The 20361-nt window shown below is 39.7% G+C and overlaps 1 protein-coding gene across 1 annotated transcript in view; it reads left to right on the top strand.

The window, feature by feature from the left end:
- Positions 1 to 5380: 5380 nt before the first annotated feature.
- malrd1 (MAM and LDL receptor class A domain containing 1) overlaps positions 5381 to 20361 on the top strand; it is a gene marked incomplete at its 5' end in the record, with an annotated part of 82945 nt that continues 67964 nt past the window's right edge. Inside the window, 6 exons of the mRNA XM_080864726.1 lie at positions 5381 to 5558; positions 7157 to 7288; positions 7371 to 7459; positions 7539 to 7703; positions 15675 to 15771; positions 19757 to 19888. Of these exons, the coding sequence (XP_080720852.1) occupies positions 5381 to 5558; positions 7157 to 7288; positions 7371 to 7459; positions 7539 to 7703; positions 15675 to 15771; positions 19757 to 19888 (793 nt within the window). The remainder of the gene's footprint in view (positions 5559 to 7156; positions 7289 to 7370; positions 7460 to 7538; positions 7704 to 15674; positions 15772 to 19756; positions 19889 to 20361) is intronic.

Genomic DNA, 20361 nt, shown 5'->3' with positions numbered 1-20361 from the left:
CACAGCCATTGCTAGCTTGCTAACTGATACTGAGGTGGTACACTGGCGGTTTAGGATGAGAGTGTTATGACCCGGCTCAAAAGCCACAACATAAAAAAAAAAGATGAATACCAGAGTGTTAGTGAGAAGAGGTTTTTTTCTTGAAATGGAATACGAGGTTGGCTAAAATGGCTGGTGCCACCAAGGCAAAGACAAGCAAGCTCCTGGGAAGCTTGCCTCAGGTATGCTTTTGTCCACACCTGACTAGGTGTGGCCAATTAGCACCAGCTGAAAACATTGAGATGATTAGGGGCTGCAGAGGGACGTAACAGAGTGTAAGTTGTGACATCTGTTCCACTGAATCTTTAAACATCTGTCTGTGTGGTAAAGAAACAATATGTTGTGTTGACTTTTCATTCTCAAACTATCACAGAGAAAGTCGGTATAAGTTTGTTTGATTTACTCATATGTTAATCATCTCTCCATTAAAAAAAATGGAGAGCTGTTCATAATCTCGAGACTTTTAAGGTGCTTTTAAGGACCCACCTCTACGCTTTGCCTTTCGAATTAAACAGAGCTTGATATCTTAACTTTTTTTTTTGTAAATTAATGAATTTTTTTCTTCATATTTTCTGTGTATTTTCTTTGTTGCTGTGCAGCACTTCGGTGCAACTTGTTTGCATTCACGTTGTGATTGACATTGACAAAGAGAAAACAAACCAGAAGGTGATACCACAGATATGTCAAAGCATATTGCTGTCAATTTATCTCAAAATAAAATGAAAATGTTTGAGGGGCTTGCTTTTTTACTTGTACTGCACATTTTTCTCTCTTTGCGACAACCAACAAATGCGTCTTTAGTTTTCCTTCAGTGTCCTTAAAGTTCATAAGACTGCAGATAAAAATAAGAAATCATTCTGACCTCACAAGTGTTAGTATTGCCAAATATCCCCATATTATATAATTACATCCATGTAATTGAAAAAAAAAATAAGAAAAAATGACAAAGTTAATAACATTGAAAACATTAACATTACTACACTAATGCTTCAGAAGTGCTAAAATGATGTATGTCTCTGAACAGTCACAGGTTTATTTCATTATTGTGTGTTTATTTTTGATTTTCAGATGAACAGCACGATTAATGGCAGCCATGGCAGAGCTAACAGGTTCCCTTCAACTTACCTTGAGTATTCTGGCAGTGTGCCTCTTGTATACTGACAGGTGGCAGCATTATTGCGGGACAAGGATCCGCCAAATAGGATGCATAAGACTCAGGTGCTGAATGCGGTCTGGTTCACTGGCTCACTTTGCGCTTATTGAGCTCATTTGTCAATACTTTGCCGGCTGCTTCGTACACAACGGCACGTCACAGAGCTCTGCAGGATGTTCGCGCTCATGCTGCGTTGATTGGAGGTGCTGAGTGATCCATCTCCTACAGGTACACTGTTAAGATTAAACCCCAGCTGTTATGATCACTTGACTCAGCAGTGAATCACTCGATTCAGGTCTGAGGAAAATTAGCAGGTGTTGCACATCGCCGCAGCTTGAGTGAGGATGTGAAAGCAGATTGGCTGCATTCAAAATGCAAATGTTCTCCGCTGTCAATGTGTCCTAATTAACGAAGTGTCAAAAGGCGGCGGGATGTGAGAAAAACGATTATGAATTATGAGACAACACGACTTGATTTTGGTTACTTTTTCTCTCTTAGAGAGGAAGACTTCCTTTAAAAATGCAAAAGCTTTCATTCAGCTGCTGAACAAGAACACTGAGTATCTGCCAATGTAAAGTTTGCACCTCATTGAAATTCTAGGAGATTTTACTTATTGTTTTCCATTTTTTCCTGTATTGTATCAGCTCTGCTTAAAAAATGACACTGCGGATCTGCATATAAACTCCTTCCTCAGTGCAATCACCAGTTTTCTTGTAAATCCTGTAGAAAAATGGGTTTTGCAACTTAATTTTCCAATCGGAGGTCATTGCTGGTGTGTGAAGGTAACCTCCCCCTCACCATTACCCAGATGAAACATTAAAAAAATTGATGTCAAGGAAAATCATTCTGCTTACAAATAGGAACAGCATTTCATCACAGCTTTGTATTAATATGTAAAAGACTGTGTGGAACAGATTAGTTCGAATCTTTGACAAATGGCTGCATCAATCCCACCAGGACCGGCAGACTCAACGATAAATTTGTCTCATTTAAGTCACTTACGGGCAAGCTTTGCTTTGACCTCTGTTTCACCAGTTAAGGTGAAATGAATCACAAGAGTTTAAGAATTCATTAGTTGGAAGACAAAGAACAAATGCAGGACGGGTGTGTGGAGGTACAACTTTGTGAAAATATATCACATCCCCGCTTCCAGTCATGCTGATGATTTGAATCCATGGATGGGAGTAAATAATCTTTTTCAAAGCATCTGTGAATACTCCCTTATGTCCAGCACTCAGTTGCATTGTTTGATATCCCGTTTACTCCTAGCTGCTCGTGCTGTGGTTCTTTGTTTCTTTACATTTCTGAACTTTATATTGGATTGGTCATTGAAGTCATCTAATTCAGTTCAATTAAATTTTATTTATATAGTGACAAATCACAACAACAGTTCCCTAAAGGCGTTTTATCTTGTAAGGTAAAAACCTTAGAATAATACAAAGGAAACAGAAAAGCCGTACAACCAGATGACCCCCTATGATCAAGCACTTTGGCGACAGTGGGAAGGAAAAACTCCCTTTTAACAGGAAGAAACATCCAACTTAACCAAGCTCAGGGAAGGGCGGGCATCTGCCGCGACCGGTCGAGGGTGAGTGGATGAAGACAGCACAAAGACATGCTATGGAAGAGAGCTAGATATTAATAGTAACTAATAATTAAATGTATTTGGTTCCCATATATGAATCCACACCTCAGAGCTACTGATGAAAATACTAACTGATGTCCAGACTTTAGAATTAATCAAAAAGAGGTATGAACACCAGTCATGTGAAAGAGGTTTTCATGGGGCTCTATGTACTCTGAAACCTGACTCTATATGTACAGACTTAGTACTCCCATAGAAATTAAAAGGGTAACTAGAGGCCACTACAAAAGTAGAAGTTTAGGCAGTTTTCTGGTCTGGAGCATGAGCGCATGTGTATTAACAGGGTGCCACCATCTTCCTAGTAGCGGATGTCCCAACAAATTTACCCTAAGGTCAAACTGTGCATGAGAAATTCTCTCAAGAGCTACATGTCAGACTCTACAGGCCTCAGTTATCATGTTAAATGTTAAAATTAATGACAGCACAATTAGAAAAACACTGAGAGCCAAATATGAGGCCGGCCAGCTGTCAGACAGCTAAAGCACTGCAGCAAATCTACGACAGAGTGACTGAAAAACAAAAAAAATCAAGGTGCAGACCCGATCAGTTTTAAACATTCTTATTAAATGATAGCATGCTAACACTGGGAGCATGTGTAATCACGTCATTATGTATTTTTGTCCCAGTATAATTTCCTCCTCGGTTCTTTTTGTGAGGTTAAATTTAATCGAGCAGTATCAGCGTTTTGGTTACACTACTTTTATATCCAGCTGCTCTGAATATTATGTTCCGCATGAAAAAACATAGATATTCTTTAATGACTTCCCACTTTGAGTTACAGAGCAGTGAAGATTTTTTTGCGCGGTTCTTTGCTGGCAGATATTAATGAATCTTTCTAGTTGAAATCAGCTAATTGTGGTTATGAATCACCATTAGTGACCACATTGGTACTCTTGTTTCTTCCTACCACATGTTAAAAATCTGGAACCTCAAAATGCTTTCCACTTCTACATCCTGACACTGTTAAAATGATTGACTGCTGTTTGCTATGAGAAACAACAGCCTGCAGGCCTCTGTGTTACATGTGGCACGCCCGCTGCCAACAGGGGTCAATTCAGACGTGATATTTCCCTTGTTCCACTGGTTCCTCATCCCACAATGGGGCCGTCAAGCTCGCCTTTTCTCTCAAGGTTAATTTCATTTGAACCACACCAACTCTTGTACTGGCTTGCTGCTTGCCTGTGTTAAGGTTGCTGTCTTTATTGATTGCTGTGAAATAAAATTATGCCTCACTGTATAGAGGAGCTGAGCCCTGCTGAACACAGTTAATGATCCTCTTATAGCACTTCATACGTTCCCTAGCTCATCTCATCTAACTGATTAGAGATAATGTATCTTATCTTGTGGCATATTTCTTTTGCTGGCTTTTCTGTAAGTCTCATTTGCATTTGATTATTAAAGTTACCTACTATTGACATAATAGTAGGTAACCGGCTCCTTCCCAGCTGAACTTGTAAAAATCAGTTAAACATGAGTGCGATGATCACTATTGGGAGTAAGAGAGCTTTCATGCATACAATGGTAGACATCGTCCTTATTAAAAGAAAATATCCAAATCTCTAAATTGAAAGAAGAAGAGAACAAAGGATTGAGGAATGAAAGTCGGTAGACGCAAGTCAGAATACCTGTTTATGGGAATGGGAAAGTGACAGGTGTAACAGTGAAGATGGAATGAATAGAAATAATACAAGTGGAAGAGTTTAAGCACCTGGGTCGACTATCTGCAGAAATGGGCACTGCAGGGGAGAGGTGAAGAAGCGAGTGCCAGGGGTGATTTGTGACAGGGTGGCAGCAAGAGTGGAAGGGAAGGTCTACATTGTAGACCTTCCCTTCCACTATTCAGACTTGTAGAGTCTGAATAGACTCTACAAGATGCTAGTGAGACCTGATGTATGGTCTGGAGATGGTGGCACTGAGAAAAATACAGGAGGCCGAGCTGGAGGAGGCGGAGCTTAAGAGGGTCAGATTTTCATTTGGGAGTTACCAGGATGGACAAGATTAGAAATGAGCAGTTTGGAGACAAAGTTAGAGAGACAAGTTTGACATGGTGCAGAGGAGGGATAGGGGATATACTGTACAAAGGATGTTATATATGGAGCTACCAGGCAGGAGGAAAAGAGGGAAACCACACAAAAGATGAAGTATTGTCACAATTATGCAAGATGCAGTCACTTACGTACAGAGTAAAGATCATTTCTGAATCTAATTTCAATCCAAATTATTTAAAAAAAAAATAGAGGCAATAAAATGTGGGCTTAGGAGACTTTGGTTATTTCTGTCCCCTTGTCATGACATGTGTCCATGTTAAACACATGAGCAGGAACAGTGACCTTGTTGAGTAACAGCAATAAAACCCATTTATTACTCTTTACAGCATGAATGCTGAGCACACGTACGGTATCAATCCAGGAGCCGAGTAAGCTGTACACAGTGAGGAAAAGCCGCTCTACACCAGGAATTCTTCCTCATGTCCTGACAGAAAAATGCTTCATTTAGAGGTGAAAATTAGGTATTTTAGTTGAAGGTTAAACAATAAGCTGCTGATGGCGTCACCGCTTGGCTTGGTGTGGCTGGTGTTAGCCTTCACTTTGGTATTCAAGCCAGTGGCTGCCAACACCTGTTCGAACCAGGCTTTTTCCTGCTCTCACGGATTATGCGTGTCTGAGGACTGTGTGTGTGACTTCACCGACGACTGTGGGGACAGCAGCGATGAAAACAATTGTGAGTAAAATGTGAAAATGGACACACAGTGTAGAAAAATGCGAGAGTAAAAATCTATTTTTATCCACGATCTGGTTTCAGTTCATAGAGTTTGTAAATTTGCTTGTGAATCAAACATTTTCTCTTTATATTAAATGCAGTGGAGAACAACTTATCCTCATCCTTTTTCATCTTTGAGAGCGAACTTATCACACATTTACTTTTCTTTTCTCTCCCTGAGAACTCCTGTCGCTTTAAGCTGCACAAAGTGTGTAACAAAATGCACCGAAACAGAAACAGTTTGTGTGTTTACTGATATTTGTTGAGCAGTTCGAAGCATTGCGTTTGAAATGACCTGAAAATATTACTCCTTTTATGCTCACTCCTCTTCAGTATGGCTAAGCTAGATGCTGAAGTACTGCAACCACAACACATTAACATGTGCACCTTGAATGGTGGATTCACCAATAGGATTGCCTTTTATGTTATTGATCCTTCCATTTAGCTTCACATCAGTTTGATGTCTGTTGTCTGGGAGGTGCACAGTGATGTGAAGTAATCAACAATGCCCCTCAGATGTCTTAAGCCTAAAGTAACAAACCTATTTTAAAGATGTTAGGAGTAGAAAGTACAGTTATTTGGACATTGCACAAAAGACGTAGAGAAGAGGCGGAGTGGGTGGAGACTAGTGTCTGGGGTGATTTGTGATTGAAAGATAGCAGCAAGAGTGGAAGGAAAGGTTAGAGGCAGTGAGACCTGATGTGACGTGTGGTTTGGAGGGCTGACAAAAAGATAGGAGGCTCAGCTGAAGATTTTAAGATTCTGATTTAGAGTGAGAGCAGACGAGATTAGATATGAGTACATCAGAGCGACAGATCAGGTCGAGCAGTTTGGAGGCAAGGTTAGAGAAGCAAGGCTGGTTTGAGATGGTGTAGACATGTGCTGATATGTTGACGATGAAGCTGACAGGCAGGAGGAGAAGAGGAAGACCACAGAGAGGATTCACAAATGTAATTAAGGAGGACATGGAGGCAAAGATATTTGTAATAAATATATGAACTTCATTACTTTCCACCTCTATGTGTCATCATGACGTGTCACTCTGAACTATCAGGCTTATATCCAACTGAACAAAATAATGGGACTAAAAGAATAAACAACTGTCTTAAAGTGCATTTTCTAAAATAATATTTTTTCTTCCTTAACCATTAAGAACTATTATCTTTGGTCATTTATTGTTCATTTATTGTGTACTGTAGTTACAAAACTTTTTTTTGATCATTAATCTTACTAGCGCTTTAGGAGTAAGCCTTGTTCTAAAAATCTGTAGCTTTAGGGCTGGTCTCTAAAATCCAGATCAGTAGAATAAAACAAATAGAAGTTTAATCTAATCGAAAGCTTTACTGAGTACATTTTTATGATGGATATAAAATTTTGTCGACAAGGATCTATAAATGGGCGGTGATTGTTGTATGGTTGCTAATCTTGAAAATACGCCACGGCACTTCTGAATTATAAACTGCAGTTTACACTTAAATCTTTAATGACGTGAACTACATCAGAGGCTTAACAACAAAAGAGCAGAAGTGAAATATATGTGTTACCATTTTCTGCTGCAGGTTCAATGTATGAGAGGTGTGACTTTGAGGAGGGTTTCTGTGACCTGATCCAAAGCTCAGAAATGAGGGCTCAGTGGTCCAGAACAACTGAGGTCGCTGGACTCAAACATGACCACACAAACAACAAATCAGGTTGGAGCAGCTGTCATTTCCAAATGATAACAACACCTATTATGAAAGTTTTCCATTAAATTTTCCTCCTCTCTCCCGTCAGCACATTTTCTGTCCCTGTTACCCGTCAGAGGAAACAAAACCACAGCAGACCTGAAAAGTCCAGTCTTCCCACCCAGCCACACCTGCCAGGTAACAGAATCTACAGTAAACCACAGCCTCCACCAATGTGACATCACCGGATCACCTTCTTTTCATTTCTGCTTGTCAGATGAGTTTCTATTATTATTTTGGAACAACTCACGGAGATCTTCAGGTCCTGGTTCAAACTCATCCAGTAGGTCGGAGCACAGCAGTGTGGAAACCCTCAACTCAACTACAGAAGGATACGTGGCTGCGGGAAATCCTTCGCTTTTCCAGGAATGACAGTTTTCAGGTCTGTAACAGTGTAATTACTGTCTAATACTAACAGCGTGTCCCGTATCAGATCATGGTGTCACAAATGGTCTCAGTTATATTAGTATTTAATTTCTAATTCATACATATTAAACCATTCTTTAAAATACCCCCGACTCCAACTTGTTAGCGTTTAATCAAATGTATTATTACCTTAGGCACCAGCAGTGCTACTTCTCTTAGCTTTCTGATACTATACAGTCTTTGTGCAGTATTTGAAAAAGCTCTTTTTTTATTGTAGTTTTAATATTTTAAAGTAAGAGCCCATAGCAAATGTGCTAAATTGTACTGTGGCTTTCGTATTGTAGCTCAGTATCACTGTAGTGCATTAGCTGTGTCTCGTACTCTGCACTGCTCCTGAGTAGAATTTACAAAAGGAAAAAGTCAGAATGCAGCTCATTCGAGCCCACAATAAAAATGAATGTGGAGCAAAACCCGAGAGCAGATTTTGGAGGCACAAGAAAAGAAAAATATATCCATTAGATGCTTGGATCCTTTTCCTGTGAGCTGCACTTTGACTGATGAATGAAAACAGGGTCTATAACATATAATTTATTGTCTTTTTAACTTGACAATCTACCTACTGTCTTTAATTTAAACAATATAATCTTAAAGCTGCTCTTATCATTGTTTCCTTAAATAACATTTAAGAGAATCATCAGATGATTGCATTTTCCCTCAACTTTGTGCATCCCCTTGCTTTGGCTTTGCAGTCAAACATCTTTGATGTTGGTGGCTGTAGCTCAGGTGGCAGAGCAGGTCAGCCACTAATCAGAAGGTCGGTGGTTCAATCCCAGGCTGCCTCCTGGCTGCATGCCAAATATCCTTGGGCAAGATACTAACCCCGTGTTTGCCTACTGGTGGTGGTCAGAGGGCCCGGTGGCGCCTGTGTCCGGCAGCCTCGCCTCTGTCAGTGCGCCCCAGGGCAGCTGTGGCTACAATGTAGCTTGCTATCGCCAGTGTGTGAATGTGTGTGTGAATGTGTGTGTGAATGGGTGAATGACTGAATGTAGTGTAAAGTGCTTTGGGGTCCTATGGACTAGAAAAGCGCTATACAAATGCAGGCCATTTACCATTTTGCTTCCTTGATTCACTATCTTTTTTATCTGAGTCATTTTTCAGCCACAGCAGACAGGTGTTTTTAAAAACGACCCCAGCAGCACACAAACAAAATTAGCAACATAAGGGATGGTGCATTTAGCGGTTAAGGAGTCGAACATTTACACCAGAGCTCGGGATGTTCTTGTGGAAAGCACACCTTTTTGATTGTGAGCGCTGATGCCATCAAGTTCCCATTAAGCCCTGCAACTAGACCTAATTTGATAAAGTGAAGTATTCTGCCTGGGAACATATAAACTAAAATAATTTGTGTCTAGCAGCCATATTGTGGCCTGGGGCCCCTCCAACAGAGAAAGCCAGATAATTAGCTAATCGCTCAGGACCTGCCCTGGTTGATATTCTACTTATTCTACTTTAGAGGCGCTAACAGCTGACCACATAAATGAGCTCTCAGGCTTAGGCTCTTTCTGGCTTTTGCCGGTGCTGCCTCATCAGGAGCTGGTGGAGAAAACATCTGAACTATATGGAGGTCATCCCAATAAATGGTCAAAAGTCATGCTTGTCATGACGTTGGGCCTACATCATAACCTCTTGATGTTTTACTATAATCTGGTTCAAAGGCTTTCACAGGTTTAGTAGGTGTTATGGTATACAGTGTTAATAATGCAGTGTAGGGTTTATTGTAACTAGCGAAGTCGTCACAGAAGAAGTAAGCTTCACGACAGGAGCTTTTTATATCCACTGCGAGGGTAGTGACCTACTCTTCAGAGGCCATCTGGAGTCCTGTGAAGCCTGCTGTTGTGTCCTTCCAGTATCCTGAGACAATGTCAGTGTGTCACCGTCCCCTCTTCTCTGCCTTCACCATCTGTCACCCAGGAGTGCCCGCTCAGTTTTGTGATGTAGCCGACCAGTAGCAGCGGGAGTAAAGAGAGGCCACCTCTCTGCTAACATTCACTTTCCCCTCCATTAATCCACTTCCTGTTTCCAAGGTAGTTTGGTTAATTGGGTTTTCATTTGCCGTGATTTCAGTTTCAGTCAGTTTGCTTTATGGGCTGCACCTTGAGGTTAGATTTGCTCTTTAATTGTGTAGCGGAAGAACTTTTCATTTGGTCAGCTTGAATCTTGTAAGATCAACAAAAAATATATCACCCATATAAAAATTTTTTCCAGAAGCTGGAGGATGAAAATCTAATCTGCGATATGATTAAGGGTGTTTTGTTGTGCTGCTTCTACTCACAATAACGACATGACTCTGTGGATAAAAATACCCAAGATTTTAAGAAAGCGGGGGCACACTGTCTGGATCAGATAAACACTCCGGCTCAGCTGTGAAATCCTAAATAAACAGTTATGTAAACTCATTGCTGAAGATTATATTACCCTTGTGACCTCAATTTTCACTTGTGGAGGTAAAAGAAAAACCATCTGAGATGTGTGACTGATGGAAATTCTACTTTTCTGAGCAGTCTTGATGACGCAATCTACTGTTTGCTGAGATCAGTCATAAATGACAGGCTGTAAAACTGCACCGGTGCAGATAAACGCTGCTCTGTGGACTTTGATCAGCGTGTCTATGATATTATTCTGATAGCACTCTGACTAAGGCTTCATTTACACTGCAAATCTGTGAGCTTGATTCTGATCATTTGATCAGATCTAATTTATTTGTAATAGTTGTAGTTTTGATATATATTTTTACTTTATTAGATTTCAGTGTGAACCAGTTAAGGTCCTAAATTGACCAAAACAACAACACATTACTGTTTTAATGTGTTGTAATGTTCAGTAGGGTGCACAGAGCATTTCTTCCTATTCATCTAGGAAAAGGGATAATAGATGTAGTTATTTAGTCAAATATATGTAAACAGACATGGATTTACAATATATATGGCAAAAACAGACTTTTTTGCAATACTAATGAGCTGAAAAGTCGATATTTAGCATGACCACCTTTATTTTACAGTACAGCGTGAACTCTTAGGCAGCTTTCTTGTAATTTCTTTAAGTCTTCAGGAATAGTTCTCCAGGTTTCTTGAAGGACATTTAAAGCTGTTCTTTGAATGTTTCTGCCTTTTGTTCTGTTCTCTGTCAAGATGATTCCACACTGCTTTAATAATATTGTGGTCCGAGCTCTGGGGAGGCCTATCCATGACTGATACTGCTCCTCTGTGCTTTTTTCTATCCAAATATGCATCAGCAGGAGTGTTCTGGGTCATCGTCAGGCTGAAAAATGAACCTGTTGTCAATCAGACTCTTTCCAGATGAATTGTTAACAATTCCATCAAACTGGACATGATCCCGACACCAATGGCTGAAATGCAGCGCCAAACCATGACCGAGCCTCCACTGTGTCTAAAAGGCTGTGGACACTCACTGTTGTATCTCTTTCCTGACCTCCTCTGTACACATTGACAACAATCTGAGCCAAAATTCTGGATTCATTATTTCATGCTGTTCACTTTTATATCAAGCCTTGTGTAATTTGGCTGACATTAGCCTTTTTTCCCTGTCTCACATCCTTAAGAAGGGCTTCTTCAAAGGCTCCCGTCAACTGAGACCATTTCTGACGAGGCTTCAGTGAACAGTAGACGGATTTATTAAAGGGACAGGTGTCTCTTTCAGGTCATGTGTCAGGTCTTTGCTAGATTTCTTTTTTCTTCTTCCTTTTTTTCCTTCATCTATCCACCTATTTTTGTTGTTGCTTCTTTTTTGTATTTTATTCCCATACTTGTTACAACCTGTTGTAATAAATTTAGAAACAAGTATTTAAACAGAAATCAGGAATAATCAGTGAGAACAAATATGAAAACTGAATGGGTATATGAATATTAACAGTAATAACGATTACGATTTTTAAGACATTAATAATATTAGGCTTGCTCAAATTCTAAATAATTTAATAGGAACTGAATGGATCCTGACATTTTTAAGAAAGACAGGCACTACAAAACCCACAAACGTTAGGATCAGCTAATATAACAGCATTCTGCAAAAACAAGGTTTAATAAAGCTTCACGGTCCAACATGCTCATGTAGGCTCTGTTTGTGTAGCAGAGCTGCAGCAGCCTGTTCTGTTGATAAGAAGCCCATAAAGTGTTATTTATAAGTTAATATTCAGTAGAAGCCAATACATTTGTGAGAGGATTAGAAAGAGGGTGAGGATTAAAAGAGCTAACGGTTGAATTAGGCTTTTTGAAGCACAAATGTTCTGTATGTATGTCGATACAGAGCTGGAATTATGAGTGGTGGGACTGTGACAATAACTATTTAATTGAAAAAGACTTTATCCCAAATATTAGAATGCTAAGGGACATTTTTATATCTGTCGATGACTCTAATGCAGCGGTCTCCAACCTTTTTTGCGCCACGGACCGGTTTATGCCCGACAATATTTTCACGGACCGGCCTTTAAGGTGTCGCAGATAAATACAACAAAATAAAACTAGTACCGGTACCGAAAAAAAGAAGATTTATTCATAACACATGTGAAAAGACCAAGGAAAACCGAGTTAACGATAAAAACGATAACAAAATAACGCTGAAAACCCTGAAAACCATACATTTCACACCTGAGCCTCAACTCGCGCGGCCCGGTACCAAACGACTCACGGACCGGTGCCGGTCCGAGGCCCGGGGGTTGGGGACCGCTGCTCTAAACCACAGGTGTCAAACTCCAGGCCTCGAGGGCCGGTGTCCTGCAGGTTTTAGATGTGTCCTTGATCCAACACAGCTGATTTAAATGGCTAAATTAGCTCCTCAACATGTCTTGAAGTTCTCCAGAAGCCTGGTAATGAGCTAATCATTTGATTTAGGTGTGTTGACCCAGGGCGAGATCTAAAGCCTGCAGTGCACCGGCCCTCGAGGCCTGGAGTTCAACACCCCTGCTCTAAACAAAGCTCTTTTCACATTGAATAAATAAATAAGAACTGTATCTGGTTATCTGTCATTTAAGAAATAAAATAAAAGTCACATATGATATAAAATCACTGCCCATTTCATTAGGTACACTATGAATGTCGATCTGTGGGATCAGCACTCTTGTACAGGATGTCTGGAGCAGCTCTCTGTTTAAAAAGTCCTAATCTCTGATACTACACGTCTTCCCCAGCAGGCAGTGCAGAGCTTAGATGGAGCCAATGACTCAGGAGACTCAATGCATTCAAGCTGCCTCTCTCCTCCATGTGTCTACCCCACATATCTCCATGGTCCCCTTGTCCCTGAGTAGCCTAGGGAGTCAAAATAAATTCTATGGCCACACCTGTTAATGGCAGCTCCCCTCTAGATCAGCGCAGTGACTTGGAAAACGAAACTCCAGGAGTCTGTTGCATGAGGCTGGAGTGAGCTGTAATATATGCATTATACTAATGCAGATTAATACCCAGGTTTTTACCTTTACTGTTTCACAAAGGGTTAAAAAGCAAGGAGCAAAGCAAAATCAGAATTAAAAAAAGAATAAAATCACTTGAATTATACTTGTTTAATTAACCTATTCTGAGCTAATGCTGACTTTGTTCTCATCTTTGATAAACGAGTTGAAAAGAGAATGACTACACCTCGACCACGATGCACGCATCTCTGATCCGTGTTGATACTAATAGTCCAACAGGACAGCAGCAGCCCTTGGAAATTCAATCCCCCAGGAATACAGTGGAAATCCAAACTCTCTTGAATGTGTAATCTAACATAGTAAAACTGAGCAGAGAAAAAAACAAAAAATACAAAACTAATTTGCACGTTCACAGTTTGGGCAGCAGTTCATAGCTCTACAGTCTCTGCTGGAATTTCTTAGATCCAATCTTCTGAACTGCTCATCTCACAGAAGAACCATTTATTTCTGCACAACACTTTAGTACCTGGTCATCCTTTCTCCCCCTTCTCCTTCTAGTCATTACATCTTCTGAGATTACATCTGACCCCACACATGAAGACATCCAGTTACCTTTGTTTAGCGTCTAATCACACGATGTCCAGCCACACTATATCGTCCTCTTATTATTTGACTTTTCCACATATATGATTTAAAGTTTTAAAAAACTTTAACGTCACTTCATTACATTTTCTTTTTTTCTATGTTATTCTTAACATAAATTTATAATTACCATGTTTTTACATCCATTTTAATATAATCTCTTGTAAATTCTAATACAGAGGAGTACTTTTTCCTCACTTTTTCTCCTCAAAGCTCTGTTTGCCATTCACAATTTACACACACACACACACACACACACACACACACACACACACACACACACACACACACACACACACACACACACACATCACGCCTTCCAAGGCCAGTCTCAGTGAGAGGCCTGCTATTATTATATTTCTATTATTTGTTATATCGATTAAACTTAAACCTGATTATAATCTGATCAGTATCAAGCAGTTAAGCTTCATTAACTGTCAGAAAAATCTTATGAGTTATAGTTCGGTGTTCAACAATTATGACACTTAATATCATTTCTCTTATTCACAATCATGTATAATGATGGGTTAGTGACACATTTCTTATCTTTCACATGCCTGCAAACACACAGAGACACAAATCTAAACTGGATCATGTCTATTTGTCTATGCAAACAAAATCCAAACACTACAATAATTTTCATTACTCGAACTGCATTTTTCATACAGCATATTGATTAGATTTCTTTCGTGACTTTCATAACCAAGAATAAAGATGATTTACAATTAGCAAAAGCACATGTAGATAAACTCTTTTATAGCACTCTGTGTCATTTTTGACATAAAGTCTGGATGTTAAGACCTTTTACCCTCTCTCAGATGTAACTCATTGTCATGCCTGAACCACTGATACAACATAGGATGGATTAGTTCGTGCTGTTTACACCAAATTCTGACCCTACCATCTGTTGAACTTTAGCATGTCATCTTGATCAAGTCTACCTGCATAAATTAATTGGGCTGCTGCCATGTGATTGGCTGTTAAAGAGTAATTATAGGACAGGTGTACCTAAAGAAGTGGTTGGTAAATGTATGAATCACAGATTTGGCCCATGTTTGCCGAAGAAAATCTAACTGGTTGGTTTGTTTATGGCTGTGCTTCTCAATAACAGACCCCTCTGGATTTGAATCAGCTTTATTTGTATTGCTTCAAAATCTCAGGTCACTTTAGATCAGCGGTCCCCAACCCCCGGGCCTCGGACCGGTACCGGTCCGTGAGTCATTTGGTACCGGGCCGCGAGAGTTGAGGCTCGGGTGTGAAATGTATGGTTTTCAGGGTTTTTATCGGTTTTCAGCGTTATTTTGTTATCGTTTTGATCGTTAACTCGGTTTTCCTTGGTCTTTTCACGTGTGTTATGAATAAATCTTCTTTTTTTCGGTACCGGTACTACTTTTATTTTGCTGTATTTATCCGCAACACCTTAAAGGCCGGTCCGTGAAAATATTGTCGGGCATAAACCGGTCCGTGGCGCAAAATAGGTTGGGGACCGCTGCTTTAGATCACATCTAACTGAACTGCAGAGGTTACATCACATCAGCCTTAAACTGCACATTTATGCTGCCAGCAAGTAAATGTGAGAAAGTTAACACACCAAAATAAGAAGATTAAGCTCATATAAGTTATATTATGAACAACTTATAACAATCTTATTTGTGCCTCATTTCTTTCTTGGTGATTTTGTTCTTCTCTGGTTTTCATTGTCCTTTCTTCCCACTAGTTTCCCACTAACATGTGAATAAGCTCACAGCTTTAGCTTGGAGCAAGAGCTATAGGCTTACACATGTCTAAGCACAGTAAACACCACATTCACAGATGCTCTACACATACTATATGCATGCATGACCACCAAAGCAAACCAATGGTGTAAATTAAAAGTGGTGGCTGAGTACTCTTTTATCAATTCTTTCTTTCTTTATCTACCAGGTGGTGATTCGAGGAGAACTTTCAGCTGACAGCGAGGCCTCTGAGGTCCTGGCCATCGATGACTTATCCTTCAGCCCCGGCTGCGGGGCTGTGTCTGGTACTGGTACCATTAATAACATCGCACCACACAGACAGCACAAGTTCACACCCTGACATTTTGAAATATCGCCGCACATAAACAGACCCCCACAAACTTGTTTTGAATACCGATACCAGGGAGGTAGGGTGCTAAAACACCTGGGATGGCATTCATAACAGAATAACTGCATCGTTAAAATAGTGCTTAGTGCATGTTTTGCTCTGAATATGGAGCGTTTTTTTGTGTGTGTTGGCTTATTTGTGTCGGCTGTAACGTGCCGCCTGCAGCTCCGTGATGAATTTGATGCGGTTCAATATCTTGACCGGGAGCGTTCAATAAAGCACTGTCCAGTTGGCATTTTGGACATAATCTGAACATGTTGCTTTCACATTATTTTATACAGTTGCGAGCCCAAAGCATAGCATCACCACAGCCTGTTCATGTTCTCTCATCATGAAATGAACAGCAGTTGAACTTTTTTATTGACTACAACCTTGAGCTTATTTTCACCACAAACTGAATAACAACAGGTCCTTATGATGGGACTTTGGTGTAGAAGGATGCAGAGCAGGGCAGCTCGGCTCGTTTGTGATGAATGTGAATAACCTTTAAAAAATTAACTCATAGAGGTTGTAGCAAAATTGTATGTTAAGGAAGAGAGCCTTCCTAACTAGGCTTCATTTCTGTGACTAAAACTTTCAAAAATGTACATTTTTCATGTAAACATTAAATCTAGTTGCAATCTGTATGTGGAGAGTTGCTCTTGGCATTTTCAGCTCATTGTTTTTGGTCAATCCCAGTAGACTTATTTATTACCTACCCGGCACCAGAGCGGCAGCTAATGAGACATTATTTTCTTCAGGAGATGGTGAAGATCTAAACTGTGCACAGGGGAGGAGTGAATGCTGGTGCTGTATAAACAGGCAACTGTTTTCAACATGCTTTCTATATAATATTAAAGTTGTCAGTTTTTTGTTTACAGCCTTTTATCTTTCTTTCTTTTTTTGCTGCTCCCAAATGGGGAAAAAGTGGCAAAGAGTATTTAATAAATGCAAAAGATCTTGTCACTGCGTATTCTTAAGAGTGTGGTGAAGCGTCACCAAGCCTAGTTTGGCATGTCTAAGTAGACGAGACAGTTCAGTATCACCTTGGCTCATGGTCCCTTTGCTTCCATCTGTCTTCTGCACTCACAGTGGATTTATTAAAAGCTCCAGACTTCAAAAGAGGACTGTTAGTGTCCCTTTAATCACATAAAAACCAATAAACCAAATGCTAAATAGTGCATAACAGACAGCTCATTAGTCAAATTTTAAACTCAAATCAACTTAATACTTTTTTCTTTTACAGTCAAAACTCTGCTAACACTACCTGAGCTGCACATATACGATTTAAGACACTGTTTTGAAAAGTGTCCGACATCTAATCATGCCAACCACAAGGATTTTTATACATCCTTTATTATTCATCCTGTCTCATCTATGGCCGATTTATTTGTTAGACTCAGTACTGGCGGCTTCACATGATCAAAATATAACCAGTACATCTGAGCTGTGATCGAGTGGATGTGGCTTTGGAACTAAGTTGCTGTAACTGTTTACCACGTTGTGTTGCAATCATTATTTTTCATTTATGTTCTGCACAGGAGTTCATTTTATAGTTCTCAAACTGAGTGCACAAGTTTGCAGACAGAAAACTATTTTCAGGCAAACCTTTTTAAATGATATAATATTCAGTTATGCTTGTGGTATGTGATGTACAGAGTTAACGTCATGACTTGGACCTCTGGTTAAGTTCAGGCAACAAAGCCGCTTGGTGAAGCTTTGCAGTTATACATTAAATGTTAAAAGACCAGTTTTGAAAACACCAGTTTTGGTTAACCCTTTAATGCCTAGCCTATCATATTTGACACATTTGATACAAAAAAGAAGCCCAGTACAGCAAATATGATACAACTTACAACTCATATATGCAAATTATTATTTAATTAACTAAAAAAAAAAAAACAGTTGGAGGGTTTAATAAATTCTTCAGTTTCAAAAGTTTGAATTAATTTCTTACAATTATTTCATGGTTCACATTTTAAAGGGTTGAGCTTTGCTCTAGTTTTGAGTTAAATATTAGTAGACCGATCTTTTCTTTAAAAAAAAATAGTGCTCAAATATCCTCAAAATTTTTTGTGCAACTTTAAACAATATTTTTATAATTATCCCATTTATTTGAGAGAAAAGTATCCACATAGGTTTTATTTGCTATGAAGCCTCCATCCATCCATCTATCCATCCATCACAAGGGCAGCAGCCTAAGCAGAGAAGCCCAGACCTCCCACTCATCCAGGGGAACACTGTGGTGTCTCCAGGCTACCCGCGAGATGTATCTTGGGTCTATCCCAGGGCCTCTTCCCAGTATGACATGCTTGGATCACCTCATTCGGCTCCTTTTAAGTGTAGGAGTATCAGCTCTACTCTGAGTCACTCCTGAATTACTGAGCTCCTCATCCTATCTCTAAGCGAGACAGTCTCATTCTTCTTATTGCAAATTAGTTGAACATTAAAGCAATCTGTAAGCAGCTGTTATGTGCCATTTAGAGTGTGGACACACACTGGACTGGCAGGCATAATAACAGAAGAAACTGCTGCTGAGTGATTTTCCAAATTGAATTCAACAAAAAGACAATCCAAAAGAAAAAAATTACACCAGCAGGAAACGCAAGCTCTGGAAACAGCAGGGAGTGATAAACAGAAAGACAGCACATATACTCACCACCCCCAGTTCTCATTTCCAGAAATGCCTATCCTTGATTCCTCTCCTCGCGTCTTACTCCATCTCACAAAGATACGAGCAGATGAGGCGAGGGAGAGACACGAGGAAAGAGAAAGACAGTGGGCATTTAACAAAATGAGACATCCTCGCCTGTGAGCCTCGTTTTAAAGCGATGCCAATTAAATTTGATGCAACTGCATCAAATATTCCTGCATTTCATGATTTCTGATGCAACAGTGCTCGCGACATGATTTATATTTAGGATCGCAACGCGGCTTAATGTGAAGTGATACCATACGCTTTTTAAAGTTACAAACAGAAGCAATGCAGACCAGAAAGTTGGAACATCTTAAAGTAAAATCACTTCAGCAAATGAGTCACCTGTGCATCCTCATTTATTTACAGCAAGCCTCATTTTTCCTCTGTCCTCCTTCAGTGACCACTGAGACAGATTTTCAGGACACAGGCAGGAGGACAAAGGACAAAGGAGACAAGGACACATAAGCAGTGAAATGAGAAAAGTCGCAGAACTCTGGAAACAGCGAGTAGTGACAAACTGATGCAGACAGTGGGAGAGATAAGACTGACAGGGCTGACTGGACACAGGTGAAAACAAATTAGGGTGGGGCAACAAATCAGAAAAGTGGGAATCAAGACAAGCACGGGAAGCAAAAACAAGTGGGACATGCAACGTATTTAATATTTTCAGAGTACGAAATACTTTTAAAATGCAGCCAAGAGAAAACATGAACTAAAATTCGTAACAAAACCTGACAGCTTTACCTCTTAATGCTGTATTAATCCAAATCCTTCTCAGTTTTAATCCTTTCGGCTGAGTTTATTCCTTATTTCTTTTCAAAGAGAGATACTAAAAACTCAATACAGCAGCAAAGCAGCCTTTAAAAGACTTCATTTCAGTAGCCAGCCAGAAGCCATTTACAAATTAGGCAATTTTTCAAATGTTTCCAATACTCCTAATAAGAGGAATGAAGCTGAGTTCATTTGAGTGATAAGGTCTGAGATGATATTGATTACAATATCCAAACTACTCAACAGTTGTATCCAGTCTTCCATAACATAGCTAATGCACTCTATCTCTACACAGTTAAGTTCATCTTTATTAATAACTGTGGTAGCAACTGTAACTCTTTATTAGCTCCTGACTATCAAAGAGCGTCTTGCCTGTGAATACTGCTTTCTCATCCAAATGTACTAATGTCGTGTTTTACTGGTCCTCTTATAGGGAGGAGGGTGTCCTCTCCTCCTGCCTGCCCTCCCTTGTGGTTCGTGTGCGATGATGGGGAGTGTATCGAGGAGAGCAAAGTGTGTGACTTCACCCCGCATTGTTCCTCTGGAGAGGATGAGGCCAGCTGCCGTAAGGATCTTATTTCTGAGTTCACACGTGAAAACAAACCAAATTGCACTGGTATGCTCGACTGAGCGACAGGCAGCATGAATTCCTGTTCATCCACTTTGAACCATATTATTACCTTAGTTAAATATGATTTATATTTTTTTAATTATCTGATACCACATTCACATTTTAAGCTTCATATTTGTGGCGAACGAGTTTGTTTTTGTTTTTGCATGATACATTTCTTATTAAATGAAAAAAAAATATTTAAGTTCAAATCACATTTACAGTACCAAATGTCTTTAGGCACTCATTTCTTTATATTTTGCTTCCAAGAAACCAGACTTTCTCTTGAGCAACAGCTCTTCAGGCTTTCTGAAGGTCTCAGAGTTTTTCTCACTCTTATTCGTTTGTAGTCAAGTTCTTATACTTGAACATTTTCTGGGGAGTTTTAAAAAAACTTGTTAAGCCACTTAACACAGACCTATGAATTA

Source organism: Rhamphochromis sp. 'chilingali' (assembly GCF_963969265.1).
Source record: "Rhamphochromis sp. 'chilingali' genome assembly, chromosome: 18".
Classification (NCBI taxonomy): domain Eukaryota; kingdom Metazoa; phylum Chordata; class Actinopteri; order Cichliformes; family Cichlidae; genus Rhamphochromis; species Rhamphochromis sp. 'chilingali'.
The sequence above is the reverse complement of the archived record's forward strand: the minus strand, read 5'-3'. Positions and strand labels throughout refer to the sequence as shown.